This window comes from Gnatocerus cornutus, chromosome 3, assembly GCF_029298725.1.
Source record: "Gnatocerus cornutus isolate USDA-ARS CGAHR chromosome 3, icGnaCorn1.1, whole genome shotgun sequence".
In the NCBI taxonomy this organism is placed as follows: domain Eukaryota; kingdom Metazoa; phylum Arthropoda; class Insecta; order Coleoptera; family Tenebrionidae; genus Gnatocerus; species Gnatocerus cornutus.
Window position 1 is genome coordinate 18294229 of NC_142235.1, and position 21995 is coordinate 18316223.

Below are 21995 nucleotides of genomic sequence, written 5' to 3' on the forward strand. Positions count from 1 at the left end.
TAAAAAATTGAAAGAATTTCTAGATTCTTAAACAAACTTCAAATTGGGGAGATAACTTCATGGCGAGGGCCTTACGGTGACTTTGACCTTGATTTACAGTACAAATATTTGTTTTTTATAGCTCAAGGGACAGGGATAGCCCCCATTTTCGCCATAATTAATGATGTAATTCACAATGAAGAGTGTGAAAGTTTTGTTAAATTATTTTTTTCTTGTCGCGACTGCGAGGATATTTTATTGAGGGACGAATTGTACGAAATGGGGGCCTTTTGGAACTTCGGTTACGAGATATTTTTAAGCAACCCCGCGAAACTTCATCGGAAATACAATGAAATTGTACATGAAGCTAAGCTCACTTGTGATTATCTTGAAGGATACATCACCGGAAAAAGGGGGCTGCAGGCTTTAATCTGCGGGAGCGAGAGCTTCAGTGAACATATGAAGAAGGAACTCCAACAGTTGGGTATTGAAAGCAGTCATATTTATTTGTTTAAATCTAACATAACCACAGCCCCAGTACGGGGGCTGTATTTTACTCATTTTTATAATTATAGTGATAATGTAAAGTTTTAAAATTAAGTGGAGTTTTTAGTCTGCATGCCCCGCCGCCTGCCTTAAAAGGATGTAGATCTTCTCCTTTATCCAGTCCTTGTTATACGGCGCGTACGTGTTAGTCGACTTCTGATACACAAGACAGCTGAGGTCAGACAACTAAAACCCCCAGAATTGCATAATTTGCCCAAAATCCCACCATACAAACCTGATCCACAAAGTCAAAGAGCTGGGAAATATCATACGTTATTGTTGGAGTATTTGGATTTCTCCGCTTCAAGTGCTCCTCGTAGATTTTACAAACTCCTTCCATGCACTCGTTTACTGACTCGTAGTCAGAATAAGTCCGAGTTTCAGGGTTGGCACCAGGTTGGACTAACAAAATCGTGTGAGCCTAGAAACACAGACGTGGGGTTAAATTGTACAGACAAAGAGGCACAGACTCACCATTGTGGTCTTCAAAGCACGTTAATTTTATCAAAAACTTGTGGTCTTCAGGGTGTCACAAAACACGACTAGCGGAAAAGTGGGGTTATGGCGGAAAGTAGCGCTGTCAACATAAGCGCCCAGTATCTTCAAATTACTTTCAGTGAGTCACTTCCGATGTGGGGGCGAACGCACAAGAAACTAGAACAATAGAAAATCACCGCAAACTGGGAAAAAGCCGCAAAAATGAGTTTTTTTGGAATTTATAGTTCTGGTGACAAAACAAAGTTCCTAAGTTGGAGGAAAACTGTTGACACAACTCTACTGGAAACAACTGTCACAGCGACACAAGTGTAGTGGAATCGTTTGACACATCGATCTAACCTCACAAATTGATTTGTTTTAATTCCAATAATGGGCTCGGAGCACTCGACCCACGTTCATTCCGGTCACCGCACGACGAGTCTCAGCCATGACTCCAAACAGTCGTCGAATATCCGCCGTCAACACACCATTGCGAATCCAGGGACGGATCTCCCGGACACTTCGGAGAATGGGCGCCCCGGGTCTATTTCCCCAGGACCGAGTGTCTGCAGCGACACTGATTTACCCTACATAAGTTACACGGTGAATAGACCCATCGGAGGTGAGGTCTGCTTTGTTTGATAGCGCCCAAACTGTGTTATTTTAGATTCGCCCAAGCTAACAAACCGCCAGATTGTGAAAACGAAGAGGAAGATCCCCAGAAGCAGCCGAAGAAATCTACTCATAACATCGTGGTCGTGAAGCCTGCAGCTATGGGGCCCAATGTTGAGAAGGATCCTGATATAATGAGGCTTCAGAGTATTCCAATGTTTCTGCCGATAATGAGGGCGACGTTGAATTTACCGGCGGCTCGGGATCCTGAGGTTTTGGAGAGATTAGATCCAATTCCTCTACACAAGTTGTGTGTGAAGTATCAGAGTCATTTGACCAGTTGTGCTAATTTGATCGCAACGGAACAGAATCAGTTGACTCAGAAAGTCAGAGACTAATAACGAAATTGGGAGGATAATCAGCGCGGCTACGGACAAACAAAAGAAATTCGCTAAGTATGCAGAGAAGTTAGCCAAGGTACCAGCTGAACCGGTGTCACATGTTGCTGAATCAGACTCTGGAATCCATGGAGACTTTAATTTCCTGGATATTGATATACCGCTGTCAGCACGTGACTGTGGGGAAGCGCGCGCGGTTTAAATTGGGGGAAAAGGCGGGAGATTCAAACACTGGAAATCTTTAACCATGTATTTGCTACATATGGAGATACAGTACAGTATGAAATTCTGGGTTAAGGGACGGTGGGACTGCGGGATGGGGATGAAAGGGCGAGGGTTGAAGAAAATTAACATTAATATACAGTCATTTCCTATTCTATGTGAAGAGAAAAAGAAGCGATATTTGAATTTAGTTCTTCTAAATCATAACGATTGCCTATGGTTATAATCTAAAAACAAAAGCAGTTCTAAGTTAAAACCATGCCCATCCCTTAGGTTTTTTCTTTTAATTACAAAAATATATTTTGTGTTTCCTTCGCTCGGAAGGAAAAAATTGGCAGAAGCAAGCAAAAATTCTTTAGTTCTTCTAAATGTAGCGGCAGTGACTCAAGTCATTTAAAAGAACTAAATTGATATCACTTTGGGAGCGCCATAGCTTAAAGTGGACGTCATGAGACGAAGAGCGCTCCATAAATCATTCAAGAACAATAAAAATTATAATCTACATTCAAGTATAACAAGACTTAAGTACAACTTTAGTAAAGATGGCTTATATATAGATTAACAACTTACGGAATAGGTTTAGTCGAATATATTTAGCAACAAACATTCATTTGTGGGAATGGGACTCGACTATAATGAAGAAATGTTGATCCAAGTGCAGAAGCCACTAAAAACCATAACCGTACACACTGTCTAATTGTGCGTTGAATTTAGTGATCAATCAACATTTCCCTCCTCCAACAAAATAAACAGAGAACTGAATGAACAAAAATATATTCCAATAATTACACCAAAAACACCCCTAGCTGCGGAATTAGGGTACCATGTTCGAGTCGCCCACTCGTGAATCCGAAAACACACCTGGGAGAAAAATGAGAAAAAACGAGTTCGGCTTTTGTGAATTTGTGGGAATGAGAGTTAACCGCTTTTAAACAGCAGTATCGCCACCTGCCCTAGATAAAAATAAATAAAATGACGGGTCTCGTGGGTCACGTACGAGCCGAAATTTCGGCCCACGATGCAGTGCCACGTCGGGTTGTACTTCTTGTCAAATTCCTTCTTGATGTACGCCGCTATGTCCTACAACAAATATACAAAATTATCTAATGACCAGTTCCATCGTTAACCCAGATATGCCTAATTTTTTTTTATTAATTTTCTTATTTTTTTGTAAATTTATTTTCTCATAATAATGTTAAATGAAAGTACAAATAATAATTTCTAACTAGGTATTTGCGCTTGTACCTTAATTGGGGTCAAATTAAAATAAAATGTTGTTAAAAACAACAAATTAAGTCTTGATATGATACAATTTAAAATTTTTGTTGCAAATGTGTCTATTATATCCAAATTTTTTACTCAATAAATCCGAAAAAACTTACCCAACAAGTTTGAGGTCTATTTGATTAGCCATTGGTTAAATTAATGTAATAATTTAACGTTATTTACCGCAATCAGCATCAAATAAATTGCCCAAAAGAGCTAAAATACTCTCTTTAACAGAAAAAAATTGACGCGATCTATTCAGAAAACCTAGATTTTATTTAATCCTGCTGATAAGAAACCTTTGATGTGTCCTTTTAAAAGGACATTAGGCATATCTGGGTTAAAATGTATGCTTTGAGCGTTAAGAGCTGTGTGGGACAAATTTTCACTCTGCCCACTCAAACCCAATAAAGGAACCGCTGCAGATGTTACCAACTTCCACGTTTCCAATACCCAAGTTAGTCTTTCCGCACTAATAGCCCAGTAGAAACATTTGTAATGACACAAAGTCACGCCGGGCCACGTGATCTGCGAAAGGCGTCGCGATTGGCTGGCCGCGATCGAGTATGTCATGAAGCCGCGTGCGGATTGGCCGTGGGGTGTCACGTGGCTGGATATTTACCTTTTCAATGTTGTATTTCTCAATGGCTTGGGTGGCGCAGTCCACGGCGTCCTGCTGCATGTCCTCGCTCATGTCGGCGTTTTTGATGACAGCTTTGCGGTCGGTCATCTTGTCTTTCTTGTTATTGGACCTGTAAAAGAGAAATGAGGGATGATAGCGGGGGTGGCTTTTCTACCACTTTTTGTACGAAGCATTCAAATCTCTGATCCGGACGCTGGCCCTGGCGATCAGTTCTGCCATAACACAAAACTGGCACGACCATGCTCTAGTTTTATCAATACGAAACGATCAAAAACATTGTCAAACATGCGATCATCTCGCGATGATTGATTGGAACACAATCGAGCAGTTAATAACGGAATACTTACGTGAAATTTATCGGAAATTGCCTGCAGAAGGGGCAAGAGAAGCTTAAACTGTCAAACTTTCACGTTTCTGAATTTTCTCTTCTTGTTGAAAAGCACGATTTTCAATTTTTTTGACTGTCGTTTGATCGGGATTACTAACGACGGATTGCAGTACCGGGCGATTGGTTAGTTTCTAGAGTCGTCTGCCAGGAGCGTCTGGCAGATCCTTCCCGATTGGTCACCGGCAAGGTCACGCCAGTGGCGTCTCGTCGCCGCGCCCCCCCACATGCACCATGCAACAAATCATGCAGTTGGAAATTTTTTTACCAATTTATACTCAATTTAATGTTGTCTGAAAATGATGCTTTTACAGTTTTATGGCTCATTCGATTGGCGGACCAAGCTAGAAGCAAAATACACAAACGTGAGGTGATCGGACGAAATCTGTTCGGGGTGGAAGTGGTTTTGGTTCAAGCGTGTGGACATGCAGGCGATTTTTATCGCCAAATACTCACTTTTTGACGATTTAGTCGGATGGGTTTAACGCGGTTCACAAGTTACGATGGGATAGTTCATTTGGACCCAACAACACCAAGACACAGGATGCTTTATTAATTTTTCCGGGGATCGATACCGACCGGATGCGCATACACGGGGCGAAATTTCAAATTTCGCGCGCTCCACCACCCCCACAAAAAGCGACTACAAAAAAAGAGAAAAAACGCGATCGGTCAGGGGAGATCCACAACAAACTGATGCCGCAACAAACCTAAAACCTGCATTTTGAATTTGGGGATTATCGTCTGATAACTGCAGGAAGTGGCTAAGACGGCGCCGAGGTTTTAATTTCTGGTGCTATATTCACGCCGGACATCATCAAAAGCGTGCTTTTTGACATAAATAAGCGCAACGAGTGAGTCGGTGAAGTTAATTGTCGTACAATAGTGACAAAAAAAGCGGAAGTGGTTAAGGGTTGACTTTTTTTATCTTTTCCCACCAAAATAGTGATGGGCGCTCTACGCGCATGCGCATTTAGCGTTGGTTCAGATCGTTTGAAACTCAAAAATGCTTAATTATCTTCCAAACGAATCTAATTGATTTTTTGCCGTTAAAAAATTCCGCCTGCGCCACTGTCTTGCGTCATTCTTGTCATTTGAAAATGAACCCAGAATCCCTGGAAATGGGCAAAACGCACCCCGAATGGGGCAAACAGTACGAGGCTATAGCCCAGCATATGAATAATCAGGCGGCTGAACTGCGTTCTTTGTACCGCAAGGTCCTGAAGATGCGCTACGAAACGTCGGTCCTCGGAGTGAAGTACCTGCAAGCGAGCAAGATCCTCCAGCAGACCAAAGAAGACTCCGAAGTCTTCGAATCCTCTGTAGTATCAAATGAATAAATGTATCGTTGTGTAATTTTCGTTTTATTTACAACATAAAAAATACATGGAATGTGGAAATAAGTACATGTTACGACACTGCTTGAGCGGCAAATTAGTGCATGATATCACATAAATTCTACGTTAAACAATACAAGATAACCTATTGTTTCTTTTTTGTAAAATAAACTCATCGTAATACTTAACAGATTTATCACAGAATAATTAGTATGTCGGATTACATGAGCATTGACAACGTAAGCACTGTTAATCGATTAATTACAAGTTAGCGTAGTCCGGGGGGCTGCACCCCCGCTCCGCCTTTTTGCTCCCCGCGACCTTGAGCGAGCACCGCCCGAAAGCCCCCCGATCCAACGCCTCTTTTTCCCTCCGATTGAAAGTGTCGATCATCGTCTTGACAGGGCTTGTCTCTGGGTCGCTTTTGGGGGCTCTGCGTTGGAGAATCGGAGTGCCGGAGACTCTCATAAACCGGCGGCGCGACGAACATAAATTACTACTGTCAGGATTCTTGAATATATTCTTATTTATACTAAAATTTGTCTTCGGCAGCGCGGGCCTGCTCAATGTGGACGAGACAACGTCCGGAATGCTCTTTTTTTGTACTATCGAATTATTCACGTATTTCTGTGTGACTCGCGATGGACACATCGACGTCAGACTCATACTCTGGAGACTCAAATTGGACACTTTCTCTTCGTTACGAGTGAAGTTGGGCACTTTTCGCAACGGCAGGTTGAATTTCTTCGGTTCCGCCAACTTCTTGCTATCGCTAGCAAACGCGCAGTCGTTTTTCAAAAAGTCAAGATTCTCGTAGTTCGGAAAGTCTCTTTTCTCTGTGTTATTCAGCTTCTCGCTAGATTTCTCTGGAGGGTCAGCCGCCATTTTAATCTCCGCCGCCATCTTGCCCTCTGTGATTGGTTCGAGGGCGGGGCTTCGGTGTCCCGATGGGATGCTGTCAGGGGTGTTGCTTCCCGACGAACTCGGACTTATGCCTGTGTAGTGGTGGATGTCGAAGAGGAGGTCCGGGGGGAGGGGCATACCGACCGATAAGTGCATAGAGAGACTTTCTAACCACACCTCCATGACTTCGAAGGGCGGTCTGGAAGGAGGAGCTTAGATAAATTTACGCTCAATTTTACCTTACCGTTTGTCGGGGTTGAGATCTGTACAAAGAAACGCGACTTTGTAGAAGGCTTCCGGGCAAGACGTGCAGAATTTCTCTTTGAAGGTTGTTTGGTTCAGACCGAAGTCGTTGGAACGCGGCAAGAAGTCGGGGTCGGCAAGAACGCGGCCTATAATCTGGAAAAACAATGGAAAAGTTTGACAATCTGGGTTTTTTTTACAGTGGTACCACCCACCTCACACAAAATAATCCCGAAACTGAAGATATCGACTTTTTCGTCGTATTTGTTCCCCTTCATCATCTCGGGCGCCATCCAGTAGGGGTTCCCCACCACAGTATACCTCTTCTTCCTCTCCTGCTTCTTCCCGCCGGAGCTAGACTTAGGGGAAACCCGCCGGGCGCTGTTGGTAGTGTGAGAAACAATCCTCGCCAACCCAAAGTCGGCGACAATGACAGTCTTATCCTCCCTAACGAGACAATTATGCGAATTCAGATCTCTATGAATGATATTCATCGAATGAAGATACGCCATCCCGGCAGCAATGTCCTTCGCAAAAGAAACTCTTTGTTCCCACGGGAGAGGCTGCGCAGTGTCGTGAATCAACTCGGTGAGAGTCCCTCCAGATATGTACTCAGTGACGAGATGCAGCCTCCGCTCTTTGTACAACACCCCGATGAACCGGAGGACGTTGTTGTGGTGAAGACTTCGCAGCACCGCCACCTCCTTGAGGAAGTTCTTCTGGGCTTCTTCGTCCACGCGGTAGAGCTCTTTCAACACCATAACTTCCGCAGTGTCGCGGGTGGTGACTTTGAACACCTGTCCGAAGAACCCTTGACCTAACAACTCCCCTTTGACAAGATCCGACGCTCTGAAGACTCTCTGCTGTGGTCGCGGCTCTAAAAAGGAGTACGCTCGCGACAACTCTAGGCACCGTTTTGAATTTGGCGCCTCATCTAAAAGTCGACTCATCGACGAACTCCTCTCTTTATCCAAACTTTGGCGGTTTTCCGCCAGATGGTTCTTCCTGCGCAACTGCCGGGATCTCGTCCCGCTCATATATCCTTCATCCCGTCGTTTAAACAACCTCGCAGGCTTGCCAACCTCTCCCTCCACAGACCCACCCTCCCCCGGAATGTTAACTTGCGGAATGTTGGTATCACTGGCCGTCGTCGTTAGGGGGTTTGTTGACGTCGGCAGTGTCGTTTTGTTAATAAATTTCGTGTCAGGGTCGTGTTCGATCGTTAATTGGAGGACAGTGTCCGAATATCGAAGGAGGTTTTCGACAGTATCGACTGCACTGTCCTTGACGGGAGTTCCGTTGATTTCGAGGATTTTGTCGCCGATGTGGAGGGACATCAAGTCGTCGTTCATGTCGAGTCTGTGGACAAGATGGCGGGTTAGACAAAATGGCGCGGGGGTGGTTAAGTTAACGTACCTATGAGCGGGTAGCAAGTAGCAGCACATGTTAATAGCGTTTGTTAGCAAAGCGAAAGCCACCTGGACGAGCTTTCCGTGGAGTCTCCACACCATCCTGGGGGAGAGACGGCGGTTAGCGCGGGAAAATTTAAACTTGGTTAAAAGGGGATTGGCTAAAAATTAACTGGCTTCCAATAAGAATCCAACGAGACTAACCGCATTCGGAAAAACGCGCCTCCAAGTCTGCCAACTCCTACATTCCAGACATTTTGTTTGTGAGGTTGGTAGTACACAAATAATGTTTTTAAAAATTTTGTACCACCTGGTTATCGAGCATCGTGCTCTTGCTTCGAATTGAGAAAAACAAGTTCGTCGAAGTTAATTTTTTAGTTTTATTTTAGTTTTAACTTTAATTTTATTACTGTCGCTTTGAAAATCTGGTTACTTTCAGGAGTCAGAGTTGGCAACAATGGAAACAAGTGACTGTCATTGACAGTTCAAATTGGTGCGCGTCCGATTTTCTTTAAGACTTTTGTGCTCTTTTCGGTTTATTGTGAACAAAATCGTCCATTTTGTGTCGTAAAAGTGAAAATAAAACTTTTTGGCGCGAATTTTGCGATAAAACGAAAAATTTTCTTAATCCAGTATTTCAACGCCGACATGATTTTACCCAATTCTTATAGTTTTACGAGCCCATCGAAGATAATTTTGTAGTTTTCAGCACCGAAAATCATCCCTTTCCTGCAGTGAGACTAGTTATTTTCAGTAGTCAAAGTTGGAAACACTGAAACAAATGACCATCATTGACAGTTCAAATTCGTGCGCTTCGGGTAACGCAGTGATTTTCTGGGTCATTTTTGCGTCGTTTTTGCCTTGTTGTGAACAATCCACTTCCGGTTTGTGTTGTTATACTCGAAAAAACTACTTTTTGTACACTTCCGGTGCAATTTTTGCGATAAAACAAAAAAAATTCCGTCATCCCGTATATCAACGCCAACATGATTTTGCTCAACTCTTTCAGTTTCACGTCCATTGAAGTTAATTTTGCAGTTTTAACACTCTAACACATCCCTTTTCTGCAGTTAGGCTGGTTATTTTCAGTAGTCAGAGTTGGCAACAATGGAACAAATGACTATCATTGACAGTTCAAACTGGTGCGCGTCGAGTAAAGCGGTGATTTTCTGTGTTTTCGCTTTATTGTTCCCAAAATCTTCCAGTTTGTGTGATTAAAAGTAAAAATGCAACTTTTTAATCCCTTGTGGCCCTTTCAGGGCGAATTTTGCAATAAAACTAAAATTTCGCCTGATCAACGCCGACATGATTACTCTCTTTTTCCAGTAGTCAGAGTTGGTAACAATGAAACAAATGACCATCAGTGACAGTTCAAACGCGGTGATTTTTTGTGTTGTTGTGATCGAAATCTTCCAGTTACTGTTGTTTTACGTGAAAGTGCTACTTTTTTCAACGCCAACATGATTGTGCGCTGGAATTGTTCACCTGGAGGAGTCCCGCAGCCCCCTTGTCACTTTAGGGTGAGTCTCAGTTTTTGTTTGTTAAAAAGCGCCCCCTAGTTCGCCCGTTAGTAGACATGCCTTAGCGCCTTACTCAGAAATCGTGAAGCATTGGCTGTTGTTGACTCCAATGGAGTCCCGTGAAAGTTTAATGCCTTTGTGCCCTCCAGGGATCTCCACCAATCGGATCGAGTGCGGTTTTCGTATAAATGGGAACCTCGTAGTCTTCTTGAGGGGTTGCATTTGTCTCTTGTAACACTGCCCACTGTTAAAAAAACGGTTATTTTTTGGTTTTGTCCTCTTTGGTGACGTACCAGTAGAGTTTGGAGCGCTCCACCAAAGCGTAGGAGTCTCCATCTCCAATGAACGCCCCACAGGAGCCGCAGCAGAAGCACTCTGGATGGAACTTGTGCTCCCCAGCTACCATGACAGGTCCTGTGATAATCTGACTGCATTGTTGACAAGCCTCTCCATACCTCGCCCAGTAATCGTCTTTACAGAACAAGAGGCCATCCTTCTCGAAGTACCAATTTGAGAGCGAGGCGTCGCACGCTGAACAACTACAACCCCCTTTAGACTCACCCCATCGCCAAACCCGCAATATTACCGAAAGCATTCCATGTGCCATTCCTGGTTCAGGGCGCAGATCACAGCCTCCTCGTCCAAAATGTTGAGACATCCAGCGCAGACATTGTCGGGAGCCTCATCTGCCACAAAAAGACGCTTTTTGTCACAGTTGACATTTCCAGGAACTGTCACCCACGCATTTTCAATGCGAGATCTGAGCGGTTTTCGGGGGTTAAAAGGGGTTTTCCGGGCGGTTTTTAATAGGGGAGGACCAAGGGGGATTGGATGTGGCAGTTTCAGGGTTGTTTTCATTTAGTCCTTACCGTTTTGGGGCTGTTCTTGCATGTTTTGGTCGAGTGTGTTGACAGCTACTAAGTTTCCATGATGGCGACTGCTAAAGACGCGTTTACATGGAAACGTCAAGGACGGCGAGCGCGCGGGATTTGAATTTTATGCAGCTCGCAAGATTTGGGGCATTGGGCATAAACATAGATCTGATAATAACATGAATGAAGCGACACCGCGTATTAACTTATTATTATTTAGCGGATTATATTTAATTTTTTTAATCATATAAGGTTATTCTAAGGTCCATTTTTAGCATATAGCTAGACGTACGTAAGCGGTATCTTATTTTAATCTAAGCAAAGAGGGTGGCAAAATTAATAAAAAAAAAGATTATTTATTTTGGGTTGAGGTAACTTTTAAAAAACGTAAATATTTTATTATCATCACTTTATAACATCAAAAATAAATACACTGTCCCACAAAACTATTGTAAAATTTGACAATTTTATTTTTAACTACCAAAAAATTTACACTTCTAAAAAATTGGTAAAAACAACTGAATCTCTTCTCTTTTCACTGCGAGTTATACAAGTGACTTTAACAGTCTTGCATTTTCTTGGATACTAATATAATTAAAATATTAATATAAATAAATCAACACCTAATACCAACAAATTAAATTTCTAACTTCTAACTTGGCCATTTTTGCCACATTTGCGTTAAATCTGGGTCTGGAAGGATTGCAGAAGGCTTTTATTCAGTCTTGTTAAGTTTGTATGAATCAACAATGTCTTTTTATTGCTATTTTAAAAATGATTTATAAACTTGTTTTATTACGCAAACAATTCAATAGTTATTTATGGTGTAAGTGGGTTATTTTAGAGATTTTCTACATGAGGTAGAACTCAACTTACGAGACTCAATATATATTAATATTAGATAAAATGATTTAAAAAAGTATCCAAAGCAACATAAAATTCTGTCACATTATTAATAAAATAAATATTAAATATAATTTTGCAATTTTGCAGACAAAAGAGTTTCACCTACCATATATTTTGACGGATTTTTAAAGTAAATTAATTTTGTATATTTGTGGCAAATACGAGTTTAAATTTTTATTAAAGATTTATTTTTATGATGTAATCCATTAGTGAAGTATGCCTTTAAAATATTATAATTTTTTTGCATCAAATAATAAGTATTTAAATTACTATAAATTTAGTTCTGATTGCATGACATCAATTTTTCTTGTAGTTTTTATAATTCTAGTAGCAGTAGGTATTATTGCTTTGTTTAAAATATTTTTTATACTTTATTATACATTTTATTATTTTCATGTACCTTGTACCGTGCAAGTTTACTTACGAATGTATTCTTTTGAATTTTTTTTATAGTCCCTCTTTCTGAGTACCCAACTGTATGTATCCACAACTTTTTACCATTGCTTTTAGCGTATCAAAAATTAAAAACAAATTAAAATAACGAATCTCTATAAAACTAAGCGTCATTTGAAAAACTTCATAAAAAAATGCACAATTTAAGGGGAATAATAAGAGAAAAATGCATTCCTTTGTATATCAGATCCATGGGCATAAATAAGACAAGTGCTGTTTGTAATCGTTTATTGAACGAACAGTCATATAAATCCAACACATTTTGCTTACAAAAAATTCTATCAAACGTGCCCTTATAATAGTTATTGTGCTCCAAAAAACAACACTTTCCGAGCACCGTTGGTCGCGCCGGTCGAAAAGTACCACTTTTCGCAAAAAAATTTGTGCTTAGAAGAAAGATTTGAGCAAAGATATTGCCGTAATGATCGTGGAAAAAAAATACGAAGTGGGAAAAAGTTACATGTTTAAGGCATTATTATTATTATTATTATTTTTGTCACAAAAACTGTCAGGTACCCGATTAAAATTCGTAACCGTAAGCGCAAAAATGGTAAATGTCACAGCCATGCAGTCTAATTACCGCTTACCTACCTTTCTTACGGAGCAACCGGAATCGCGATTACGAATTTTAATTAATTACAGGAGACTTACTCTAAAGGGACTAGCCCTGTATAGTCTTGTACATCAATTGACTTGACTAACATGCAAATATAGTTGATATATATGTTTTACCACAAGGATATGCATGCAATAAAGGGCCTGCCCTACAAAGGAATCGTGCACTATTCTATTCAATTGTATCACAAATGAACTTAGAATTTGGGTTTGTCTCGTGTGGTGCATGCAAGCCCCCATGCTACGTTCGCACTAAAATGGCATCGAAAAGAACGGAAAAAACGCCTGGCTTTAACGCAGGTTTGATTGCCATCGTGGTCTCATCATTTTCCTAAAGCTTGGCTCAACGAAAAATACTCAATTTTGTGGAGTTGGCCCTTCCAGTTTCCCTGCCGCTCCGAGTTTCTCTTTAAGCGTGTTGAACTTCGCCTGCATCATCTTCAATTGGAGTTGTAACGTGGTGCTTAATTGTTTCTGTAAGTCTTGTACTTCAACGATTTCTTTGCGGAGGTTCTGATAGTTGTTCTTCACCTCGTTCACGGTCCGCAGGAGGTCGTTCACTTCCATCTCCGACTCCTCGCTGAAGATCTCGTCGATGTGCCCCACCTGGAGGGCAAGATCATCGAGCTTCTGGTCGGTCTTCTTCATCTGCAAAGGGGAGTTAGCGAAGACGCGGCGAGGTCGAGGTTACCTTCTCCGTGAGGTCTTCCATTGCTTGCTCCATGGTTAGAGCGAGATGGGGGCGATGGGTGTCAATGGGTTGGATTTGAATCGATCGGCATAGTTGATGACGACGTGACGGGAGACGTCAGATGGCGGAATTTGACAGGGGCGGCGCCAGAGACACCAGCCGGCGGTCCTTGGAACTTGTTTAGACAGGGGCGTATTCGCCGAATTTCTATCGGGTTTTCCACGGGCCAAAGTTCAGTAATGGGAAAGTCGCCTCTTACACGCTTTTTTTACACTTCCTACGTCAAAATGTAAACTAGCACTTTTCACGCTTGTCCCATAAATACTTTTCTCGAGTTTTGCTTTCCCTGCAAAAATGTGACAGTTTATGATAATAATTTAGTCATTTAGAGGAAGAACACCAAATATTGGATCGTTGCCTAATATTGGATAGCACCCTAAATCTGGTTGGAAAAGCGAGCCATTAGTTACCGCTACGTCATTGGCTGCGGTTTGACAAGATTTCAGGTCATAGACTTCTTGCACTTCTTCATATTTAATGTTTGTTTTATAGTAAAAATCAATAAAAATTAATTATCTGGCATAATAAATACCAATTTTTTTTCTCCAAAACAAAGTATGCTAAATGCCTAATATTGGATACTTTGGTGCTCTCAGTTTTAGATATCCAATATTAACAAACCATGTTATTGAATGTTATACAAGGTGTTTAATAAATGTTTCTAGCATCAAGGGTGGCTATGAAATGTCAAAGAAATTTGCCGCTCATTATAAATATCGGTTTAAATTTTTCAACTGACATTTGTAGTTAATCTCAATTAAAGAGCAAAGTAAGTTTTAAGAAGAAAACTGTTCTAGTTGTGGTTTGAAACCTAAAAATCAAAAATTTTGACACAAAACCGTAACAGATAATTTTCAAGATTGACTATGAAAACAAAGCGGCAAAGTAGTAGAGGACAGGAATTTCAGAGCCACCTTTGATGCTAGAAACATTTATAAACACCTTGTATTAAAAAACGTCGTTGACTAGATTTTTACTTGTTCATTAAAATACAATTAAATCTTTGAAATAAATAAATGAAAACACTATTTTAATTATTTTTTTGGGTCCTATTATAGGTTTTCCATATTCGGATCTTTGATACCCATTATTGGACATCCAGTATTAGGAAATCTTTTTTAGAGCATCAAATTTATGACAAATTACGTATTTGGCGATAAAATAAAAATCATGATTTTTTTGTAATTTAAACGTATAGATCATAAAGTAAACATTTTAAACTCAATATAAATAATAATTTAATTTAAATTTCAATTTAAAAGCAAGTATTTTAATATACAGGGTCCGGCAACACTTGTGTCCACCCCCAAAATAGTCTTTAATTTCAAATATAAAATTTTGAAAATTTACATACGCTTACAGTTGACAAACCTCTAGAAGCTGACGCAAAAATTTGATTTTTATCACTGACAGTTTTGACGTCGCGCCGCCTTAAAAATGAAATTTTTAGTTAATTGTGAGGGTTTATGATATCAACCTCTAATTAATTTTTTTTTCAATATAAATGCGTTAAAAATATCTCAGTTGTCATTTTAGATTCAATGCAAATTGTCTTCAAAATTTGAGAACAAAATTCTGTTTTATCAAGTTAGTTTCCAATTTCATTACGTCAAAATTGGGAACTACGTTTACACCCATCTGTCAACATCTTGTGTCACAAATGACATTTATTCTTTGGTTTGCTTTAGATTGTAACAAAAATTTTACTTGGTAAAATTGTCGCTTTGTCGATGTTAATTAACGATTTCTGGTGTCCATAAAGTGCAACATGCCCGTGTTAATCAAAATTAACCTTTATAACTGTAAATGAAGTGACTTGTGAAATTTTGGTGTAAACGTAGTTTACTGTTACAGTTTACTGCGCTGTCATAATTTTGAAAACTAACTTGATAAAACAGCGTTTTTTTCGCAAATTTTAAAAACAATTTTCATTAGATTTAAAATAAAAACTCAGATATTTGTATCACAGTTATGTTGAAAAAAAAATTAATTCTTGAATATTTCCGCAAAAACTCAAACATCGCTAAAAATTATACTTCTTAGGCGTCGGGACGCCAACCACACCGTGATAAAAAAAAAAAAATGCGTCAGCCTCTAGAGCTTTGTCAACTATGAGCGTATGCAAAGTTTCAAAATTTTATCTTTAAAATTAAAGGCGTTTTTAGGGGTGGACACAAGTATTGCCGGACCCTGTATATATTTTTAAAAGTATCAGCATAAGCGCTGTTCGGACCTCAAAGCAAAACACGCTAATGCGGCGTTTCGCTATGAAGTTTCGACGGGATCACTGTACATAATTTTTTAACTTCGCCAGCATGAAAATTTTGTTTCAGACGCTCGGTATATTGTGGTGTAGTGAACCCCCCGTATATTGAGTACAGAGTACAGATAATTTTTACATAAATAACAATCTTTTTTGAAATTTTTGGCGCATTTTCATGAATTTTTGGTTTCCATGTCTATCGACACATCATTCCCCGTCGCGCATTCCTCCTCACAATTACTCCGTTTTAAACAAATGCAAGTGGTCGTTTTAACTGTTTATGTGATGATAACGGCGAGATTGATTAAATTTTGTTTTAACGACGGGAAACAAACTACAAATATTTGCATTTTTTTACAGTCGCGATAAAAATTCGGGGCGCCTACTTATTTATTTCTCATACCTTTTTATACAGGATGTCTCTTTCAACGAAAACGGAATAAAGTCGGTAACGACTATTTATCCGTCATTGAAAAATAATGACGACTTTAATGCCCCTTTCATTTTTTTTTATAGTTCGTAAACAATTTAAAAAACAATTCCGCTGTGGTGATAAAACCGCGATATATTTTATGCTATGATAGGGGAACAAATTTAGGTCGTTTGGGTCAGTTTATTGTTTCTAAACGCGGTGGAGATAAAGTGACCGTTTTTTTTTCATTAATTTCTTCCTAAATCGATACAAGACGGTAATTAAATAACGGGGAGCACCTCAAGAATCACGTCTTTATTTTCTTAAGAATTTCATTTCGTTCGGTGTTTTCTTGGAGAAAAGTTTCTTTAGGATGAAGAGGTTTATCTCAACATGGAATCAATCGTCGAAATTAAGAGAAGTGGAAAAAGAAACAAAGGTCCGGTCTTTTTGATCGTTGACTTTTATAGACAAGGCTGTAAAACAGTCCGTTTTCTAAACAAAAGAGAGATTACAAGAAAGCGCGGAAACCCCAAAATATTTATGTCGCTGTAATTTATTAAAGACAGTTCAATAAAGAAGCAACCAAGCGCGTTTTATTCCTTGATAAGATAACGCCAATAATTCAATAAAAGAATCGAATTCAAAGTGCCCACGGTCGTTTACACTGTAAACTTTCCACCCTCAACTCACACAAAAGAAAACTCTTCTCCTGTCATTCGCGTGTCTTTCTCTCTCCGTTTTCGACTTAATTGCATTCGACTGAGACTTTCATGACGTTTATAGGTAATTAAGTTGGAATCGCTTTTTAACAGCTCACTGCATTTTCAAATAAAGCGTTTTCTTATCGGGAAAGACAGCTATTGTGTCGTCACATCAATAATAAATCGGCCCCATCTGTCGAGCATCATTTAGGCTCGTCTTTTTTTCTCTCGCTTTTGCTCGCGACGAAATGAGGGCTGATACCTGGAGGGTTGTACGACGATGAAAGAGGAGATTAGAATTTGCAACGGTGGCAATTAGGAGTGATTTGCATGATTTGATGAGGAGATTTTGGGTCGAGAAATGAATAGTTGATTTTCGTGGATTTCCGGGGTTGTGGGGGGAATTTGTGGTATTGTTAGTTGGAGTTGGGGGGCGAAACTTATTAATTTTGACTAATTTAGGGATTTCAGTAATTTTTTGTAAGATTTTGGCTACCTTTCAAAGCCTACTGAGACGCAACAACGTGATGTGCGAAGTAGGTTTCTCCAACCTGCAATTAGTACCAATTTTATTATTTTTCTTTTATTCTGCATAATGAGTAGAAATTATAATTCTAATGGTAGTAATTATGCATTCCAACTCATTGAAACCTATTATATTAAAATCGATATGGAAAAATGCGTCGTCCAGTCACTTCAATTTACAAATAAATGAGCATCACCATGAGAAATTCGCCTTTCAACTAGTAATTAAATTAAATTACATTACGGAGTAACAGTTATCTGCAAGAAAAAATAGGCAGTGTGTCGGTTTGGCAGGAAACTGTGTCGGTCCATTTATTTCGGTCCATATCTCGCTTATTTGTGGAGTAAACTCTAGTTAATGGTGCTCATTTTACGCAGAATTTTACGTAGAATCCAAAAAAGTAAGACTCGTTAAGGTCGGTTTACAAATAACTGAGTTATGAACGATCGAAGTTTCGGATATTGAATTTTGGGTTGTAAAATTTTCAAAGTTCAATATCTCCGAAATTACGAAAGATTTTGAGAAACGGTTTTTACCATCGTTTCTTTCGGGTCATTTTACTATAAAATACGCCCTCAAAAGTCGAAAATTCGATGGTCGATTTTTTGGGCAAAATAATTTTACGACTCAATCGATGAAAAATTTTCAGTTTTTTGTTTTTTGATCGCTCCTCGTAAACTACTTGCCCGATCGATCTGAGATTTAGCCAGTTGATAGATCTTGAGCTCTTCTTTCGATCGATATATAATTCAATAATACTAAACGCAATTTTCGCCCTAAAACAGCGTCTTGAAAATGACCCTAAAAGCACCCTCTGAAAATCTAATTCGGTCAATATTTCGGTTATTTGTTCAGAAAATTTAAGTTGTATGGGCTCATTTAACGCAGAATTTCGCGCTGAATCCAAAAATATCGTTATTTTTTTCGTACGTCAACAAATAACTGAGTTAGAGGCGTTTGAACTTTTGGGTTGTTGTCAGAGGGCCAAAATTTCGGAGGTTTGAAAACGATTTTGCTCGATATCTTCGAAATTATGGCAAATATCAAACGACTGCTTTCGGAATCGTTTTTATCGCAATTTTTTACCTTAGAAATTGATCTTAAATAGTTTGAATTGTAACTTTTTATTTTTTCAATGTAGAAGTTAGCTGCCTTTCAGTCTCTAATTTAGACTCGGTCGCCATCTCGCTTATTTATAAAGCAATCTTAACGTATTGGTACTGATTTTACGCCAAATTTCACGTAGAATCCACACATGCAAGATTGTTTAAGATCGGTCCAGAAATAATTGAGTTATGGGCGATCAAAGTTTCGGATATTGAATTTTGAGTTGGAAAATTTTCAAAGCTCAATATCTCCGAAACTACGAATGATTTTGAGAAACGGTTTTCACCACCGTTTTTCTCGAGTCATTTTACTTTAAAATACGCCCTCAAAAGTCGAAAATTCGATGATCGATTATTTGAGCAAAAAAATTTTGCGACTCAATCGATGAAAAATTTTTAATTTTTTGTTTTTTGATCGCCCCTCGTAAACTACTTGCCCGATCGATCTCAGATTTGGCCAGTTGATAGACCATAAGCTCCTCTTTCGATCGATATATACTTCAATAATGTTAAGCGCAATTTTCGCCCCCAAACGGCGTCTTGAAAATGACCCTAAAAGCACCCTCTGAAAATCTAATTCGGTCAATAGCTCGGTTATTTGTTCAGGAAATTTGAGCTGTGTGGGCTCATTTAACGCAGAATTTCGCGCTGAATCCAAAAATATCGTTATTTTTTTCGTACGTCAACAAATAACTGAGTTAGAGGCGTTTGAACTTTTGGGTTGTTGTCAGAGGGCCAAAATTTCGGAGGTTGAAAACGATTTTGCTCGATATCTTCGAAATTATGGCAAATATCAAACGACTGCTTTCGGAATCGTTTTTATCGCAATTTTTTACCTTAGAAATTGATCTTAAACAGTTTGAATTCTAAATTTTTATTTTTGCAATGTAGAAGTTATCTGCCTTTCAGTCTCTAATTTAGACTCGGTCGCCATCTCGCTTATTTATAAAGCAATCTTAACGTATTGGTACTCATTTTACGCCGAATTTCACGTAGAATCCACACATGCAAGATTAGTTGAGATCGGTCCAGAAAAAATTGAGTTATGGGCGATCAAAGTTTCGGATATTGAGTTTTGAGTTGGAAAATTTTCAAAGTTCAATATCTCCGAAACTACGAACGATTTTGAGAAACGGTTTTTACCGTCGTTTTTTTCGGGTCATTTTACTTTAAAATACGCCCTCAAAAGTCGAAAATTCAATGGTCAATTTTTTGGGCAAAAAAATTTTACGACTCAATCGATGAAAAATTTTCAGTTTTTTGTTTTTTGATCGCTCCTCGTAAACTACTTGCCCGATCGATCTGAGATTTAGCCAGTTGATAGATCTTGAGCTCTTCTTTCGATCGATATATAATTCAATAATACTAAACGCAATTTTCGCCCTAAAACAGCGTCTTGAAAATGACCCTAAAAACACCCTCTGAAAATCTAATTCGGTCAATATTTCGGTTTTTTGTTCAGAAAATTTAAGTTGTATGGGCTCATTTAACGCAGAATTTCGCGCTGAATCCGAAAATATTGTTATTTTTTTCGTACGCCAACAAATAAGTGAGTTAGAGGCGTTTGAACTTTTGGGTTGTCGGTAGACGACCAAAATTTTGGAGATTCGAAATCGATTTTGCTCGATATCTTCGAAATTATGGCAAATATCAAACGACTGCTTTCGGAATCGTTTTTATCGCAATTTTTTACCTTAGAAATTGATCTTAAATAGTTTGAATTGTAACTTTTTATTTTTTCAATGTAGAAGTTAGCTGCCTTTCAGTCTCTAATTTAGACTCGGTCGCCATTTCGCTTATTTATAAAGCAATCTTAACGTATTGGTACTCATTTTACGCCAAATTTCACGTAGAATCCACACATGCAAGATTGTTTAAGATCGGTCCAGAAATAATTGAGTTATGGGCGATCAAAGTTTCGGATATTGAATTTTGAGTTGGAAAATTTTTAAAGCTCAATATCTCCGAAACTACGAATGATTTTGAGAAATGGTTTTTACCACCGTTTTTCTCGAGTCATTTTACTTTAAAATACGCCCTCAAAAGTCGAAAATTCGATGGTCGATTTTTTGGGCAAAAAAATTTTACGACTCAATCGATGAAAAATTTTGAGTTTTTTTGTTTTTTGATCGCTCCTCGTAAACTACTTGCCCGATCGATCTGAGATCTGGCCAGTTGATAGATCTTGAGCTCTTCTTTCGATCGATGTATAATTCAACAATACTAAACGCAATTTTCGCCCTAAAACAACGTCTTGAAAATGACCCTAAAGGCACCCTCTGAAAATCTAATTCGGTCAATGTCTCGGTTATTTGTTCAGGAAATTTGAGCTGTATGGGCTCATTTAACGCAGAATTTCGCGCTGAATCCAAAAATATCGTTATTTTTTTCGTACGTCAACAAGTAACTGAGTTAGAGGCGTTTGAACTTTTGAGTTGTTGTCAGAGGGCCAAAATTTCGGAGGTTTGAAAACGATTTTGCTCGATATCTTCGAAATTATGGCAAATATCAAACGACTGCTTTCAGAATCGTTTTTATCGCAATTTTTTACCTTAGAAATTGATCTTAAATAGTTTGAATTCTAAATTTTTATTTTTTCAATGTAGAAGTTATCTGCCTTTCAGTCTCTAATTTAGACTCGGTCGCCATCTCGCTTATTTATAAAGCAATCTTAACGTATTGGTACTCATTTTACGCCGAATTTCACGTAGAATCCAAACATGCAAGATTAGTTAAGATCGGTCCAGAAAAAATTGAGTTATGGGCGATCAAAGTTTCGGATATTGAATTTTGAGTTGGAAAATTTTCAAAGTTCAATATCTCCGAAACTACGAACGATTTTGAGAAACGGTTTTTACCGTCGTTTTTTTCGGGTCATTTTACTTTAAAATACGCCCTCAAAAGTCGAAAATTCAATGGTCAATTTTTTGGGCAAAAAAATTTTGCGACTCAATCGATGAAAAATTTTCAGTTTTTCGTTTTTTGATCGCTCCTCGTAAACTACTTGCCCGATCGATCTGAGATTTCGCCAGTTGATAGATCTTGAGCTCCTCTTTCCATCGATATATACTTCAATAATATTAAGCGCAATTTTCGTCCCCAAACGGCGGCTTGAAAATGACCCTAAAAGCACCCTCTGAAAATCTAATTCGGTCAATGTCTCTGTTATTTGTTCAGGAAATTTGAGCTGTATAGGCTCATTTAACGCAGAATTTCGCGCTGAATCCAAAAATATCGTTATTTTTTTCGTACGTCAACAAATAAGTAAGTTAGAGGCGTTTGAAATTTTGGGCTGTCGCCAAACGACCAAAATTTTGGAGGTTCGAAATAGATTTTGCTCGATATCTCCAGAATTATGGCAAGTATCAAACAACTATTTTCGGAATCGTTTTTTTCCAATTTTTTACTTTAGAAAACGATTTTAAATAGTTTGAATTCAAAATTTTT

At 38.9% G+C, this 21995-nt stretch overlaps 5 protein-coding genes and 1 pseudogene across 8 annotated transcripts; 2 read left to right on the forward strand and 4 right to left on the reverse strand.

Annotated features, from left to right (window-relative positions):
- Positions 1–6: 6 nt before the first annotated feature.
- Positions 7–573, forward strand: LOC148177736 (NADH-cytochrome b5 reductase-like; the record flags this gene model as incomplete). The annotated part of the gene is made up of 1 exon (XM_088033396.1): positions 7–573. A coding segment is annotated over one exon (567 nt), but the record flags the coding sequence as incomplete, so codon positions are not given.
- Positions 460–1398, reverse strand: e(r) (enhancer of rudimentary). The gene is made up of 3 exons (XM_088033138.1): positions 1000–1398; positions 761–946; positions 460–711 (listed from the first exon to the last, which is right to left on the reverse strand). The coding sequence occupies exons 1-3, from the start codon at positions 1000–1002 to the stop codon at positions 589–591; spliced, it is 312 nt and encodes a 103-aa protein (XP_087889264.1). The 5' UTR covers positions 1003–1398; the 3' UTR covers positions 460–588.
- LOC148177738 (BLOC-1-related complex subunit 5-like) lies at positions 1393–3344 on the forward strand (annotated as a pseudogene). Its single transcript, XR_015769850.1, has 2 exons — positions 1393–1624; positions 1670–3344. The product of XR_015769850.1 is annotated as a BLOC-1-related complex subunit 5-like (transcript).
- On the reverse strand, positions 2249–5075 carry LOC148177739 (dynein light chain 1, cytoplasmic). Of its 2 annotated transcripts, none has more exons than XM_088033140.1 (3): positions 4985–5075; positions 4123–4252; positions 2249–3314 (listed from the first exon to the last, which is right to left on the reverse strand). In XM_088033140.1, exons 2-3 carry the CDS (start codon positions 4228–4230, stop codon positions 3153–3155), a joined length of 270 nt encoding a protein of 89 aa, XP_087889266.1. In that variant the 5' UTR covers positions 4231–4252; positions 4985–5075; the 3' UTR covers positions 2249–3152. The 2 variants fall into 2 exon arrangements, with proteins under 2 accessions (XP_087889266.1, XP_087889265.1); XM_088033139.1 differs by lacking the exon at positions 4985–5075 and adding an exon at positions 4491–4668.
- Positions 5076–5873: 798 nt separating this feature from the next.
- Positions 5874–11060, reverse strand: LIMK1 (LIM domain kinase 1). 2 transcript variants are annotated; one of them, XM_088033136.1, is made up of 8 exons: positions 10810–11060; positions 10527–10626; positions 10234–10479; positions 10014–10184; positions 8428–8523; positions 7227–8370; positions 7013–7167; positions 5874–6967 (listed from the first exon to the last, which is right to left on the reverse strand). In XM_088033136.1, the coding sequence occupies exons 1-8, from the start codon at positions 10829–10831 to the stop codon at positions 6127–6129; spliced, it is 2775 nt and encodes a 924-aa protein (XP_087889262.1). In that variant the 5' UTR covers positions 10832–11060; the 3' UTR covers positions 5874–6126. The 2 variants fall into 2 exon arrangements, with proteins under 2 accessions (XP_087889262.1, XP_087889263.1); XM_088033137.1 differs by lacking the exon at positions 8428–8523 and having other exon boundaries at positions 10810–11057.
- A 2082-nt stretch (positions 11061–13142) lies between these two features.
- Positions 13143–13640, reverse strand: LOC148177741 (uncharacterized). Its single transcript, XM_088032416.1, has 2 exons — positions 13478–13640; positions 13143–13434 (listed from the first exon to the last, which is right to left on the reverse strand). The coding sequence occupies exons 1-2, from the start codon at positions 13508–13510 to the stop codon at positions 13144–13146; spliced, it is 324 nt and encodes a 107-aa protein (XP_087888542.1). The 5' UTR covers positions 13511–13640; the 3' UTR covers position 13143.
- Between the last annotated feature and the right edge of the window lie 8355 nt (positions 13641–21995).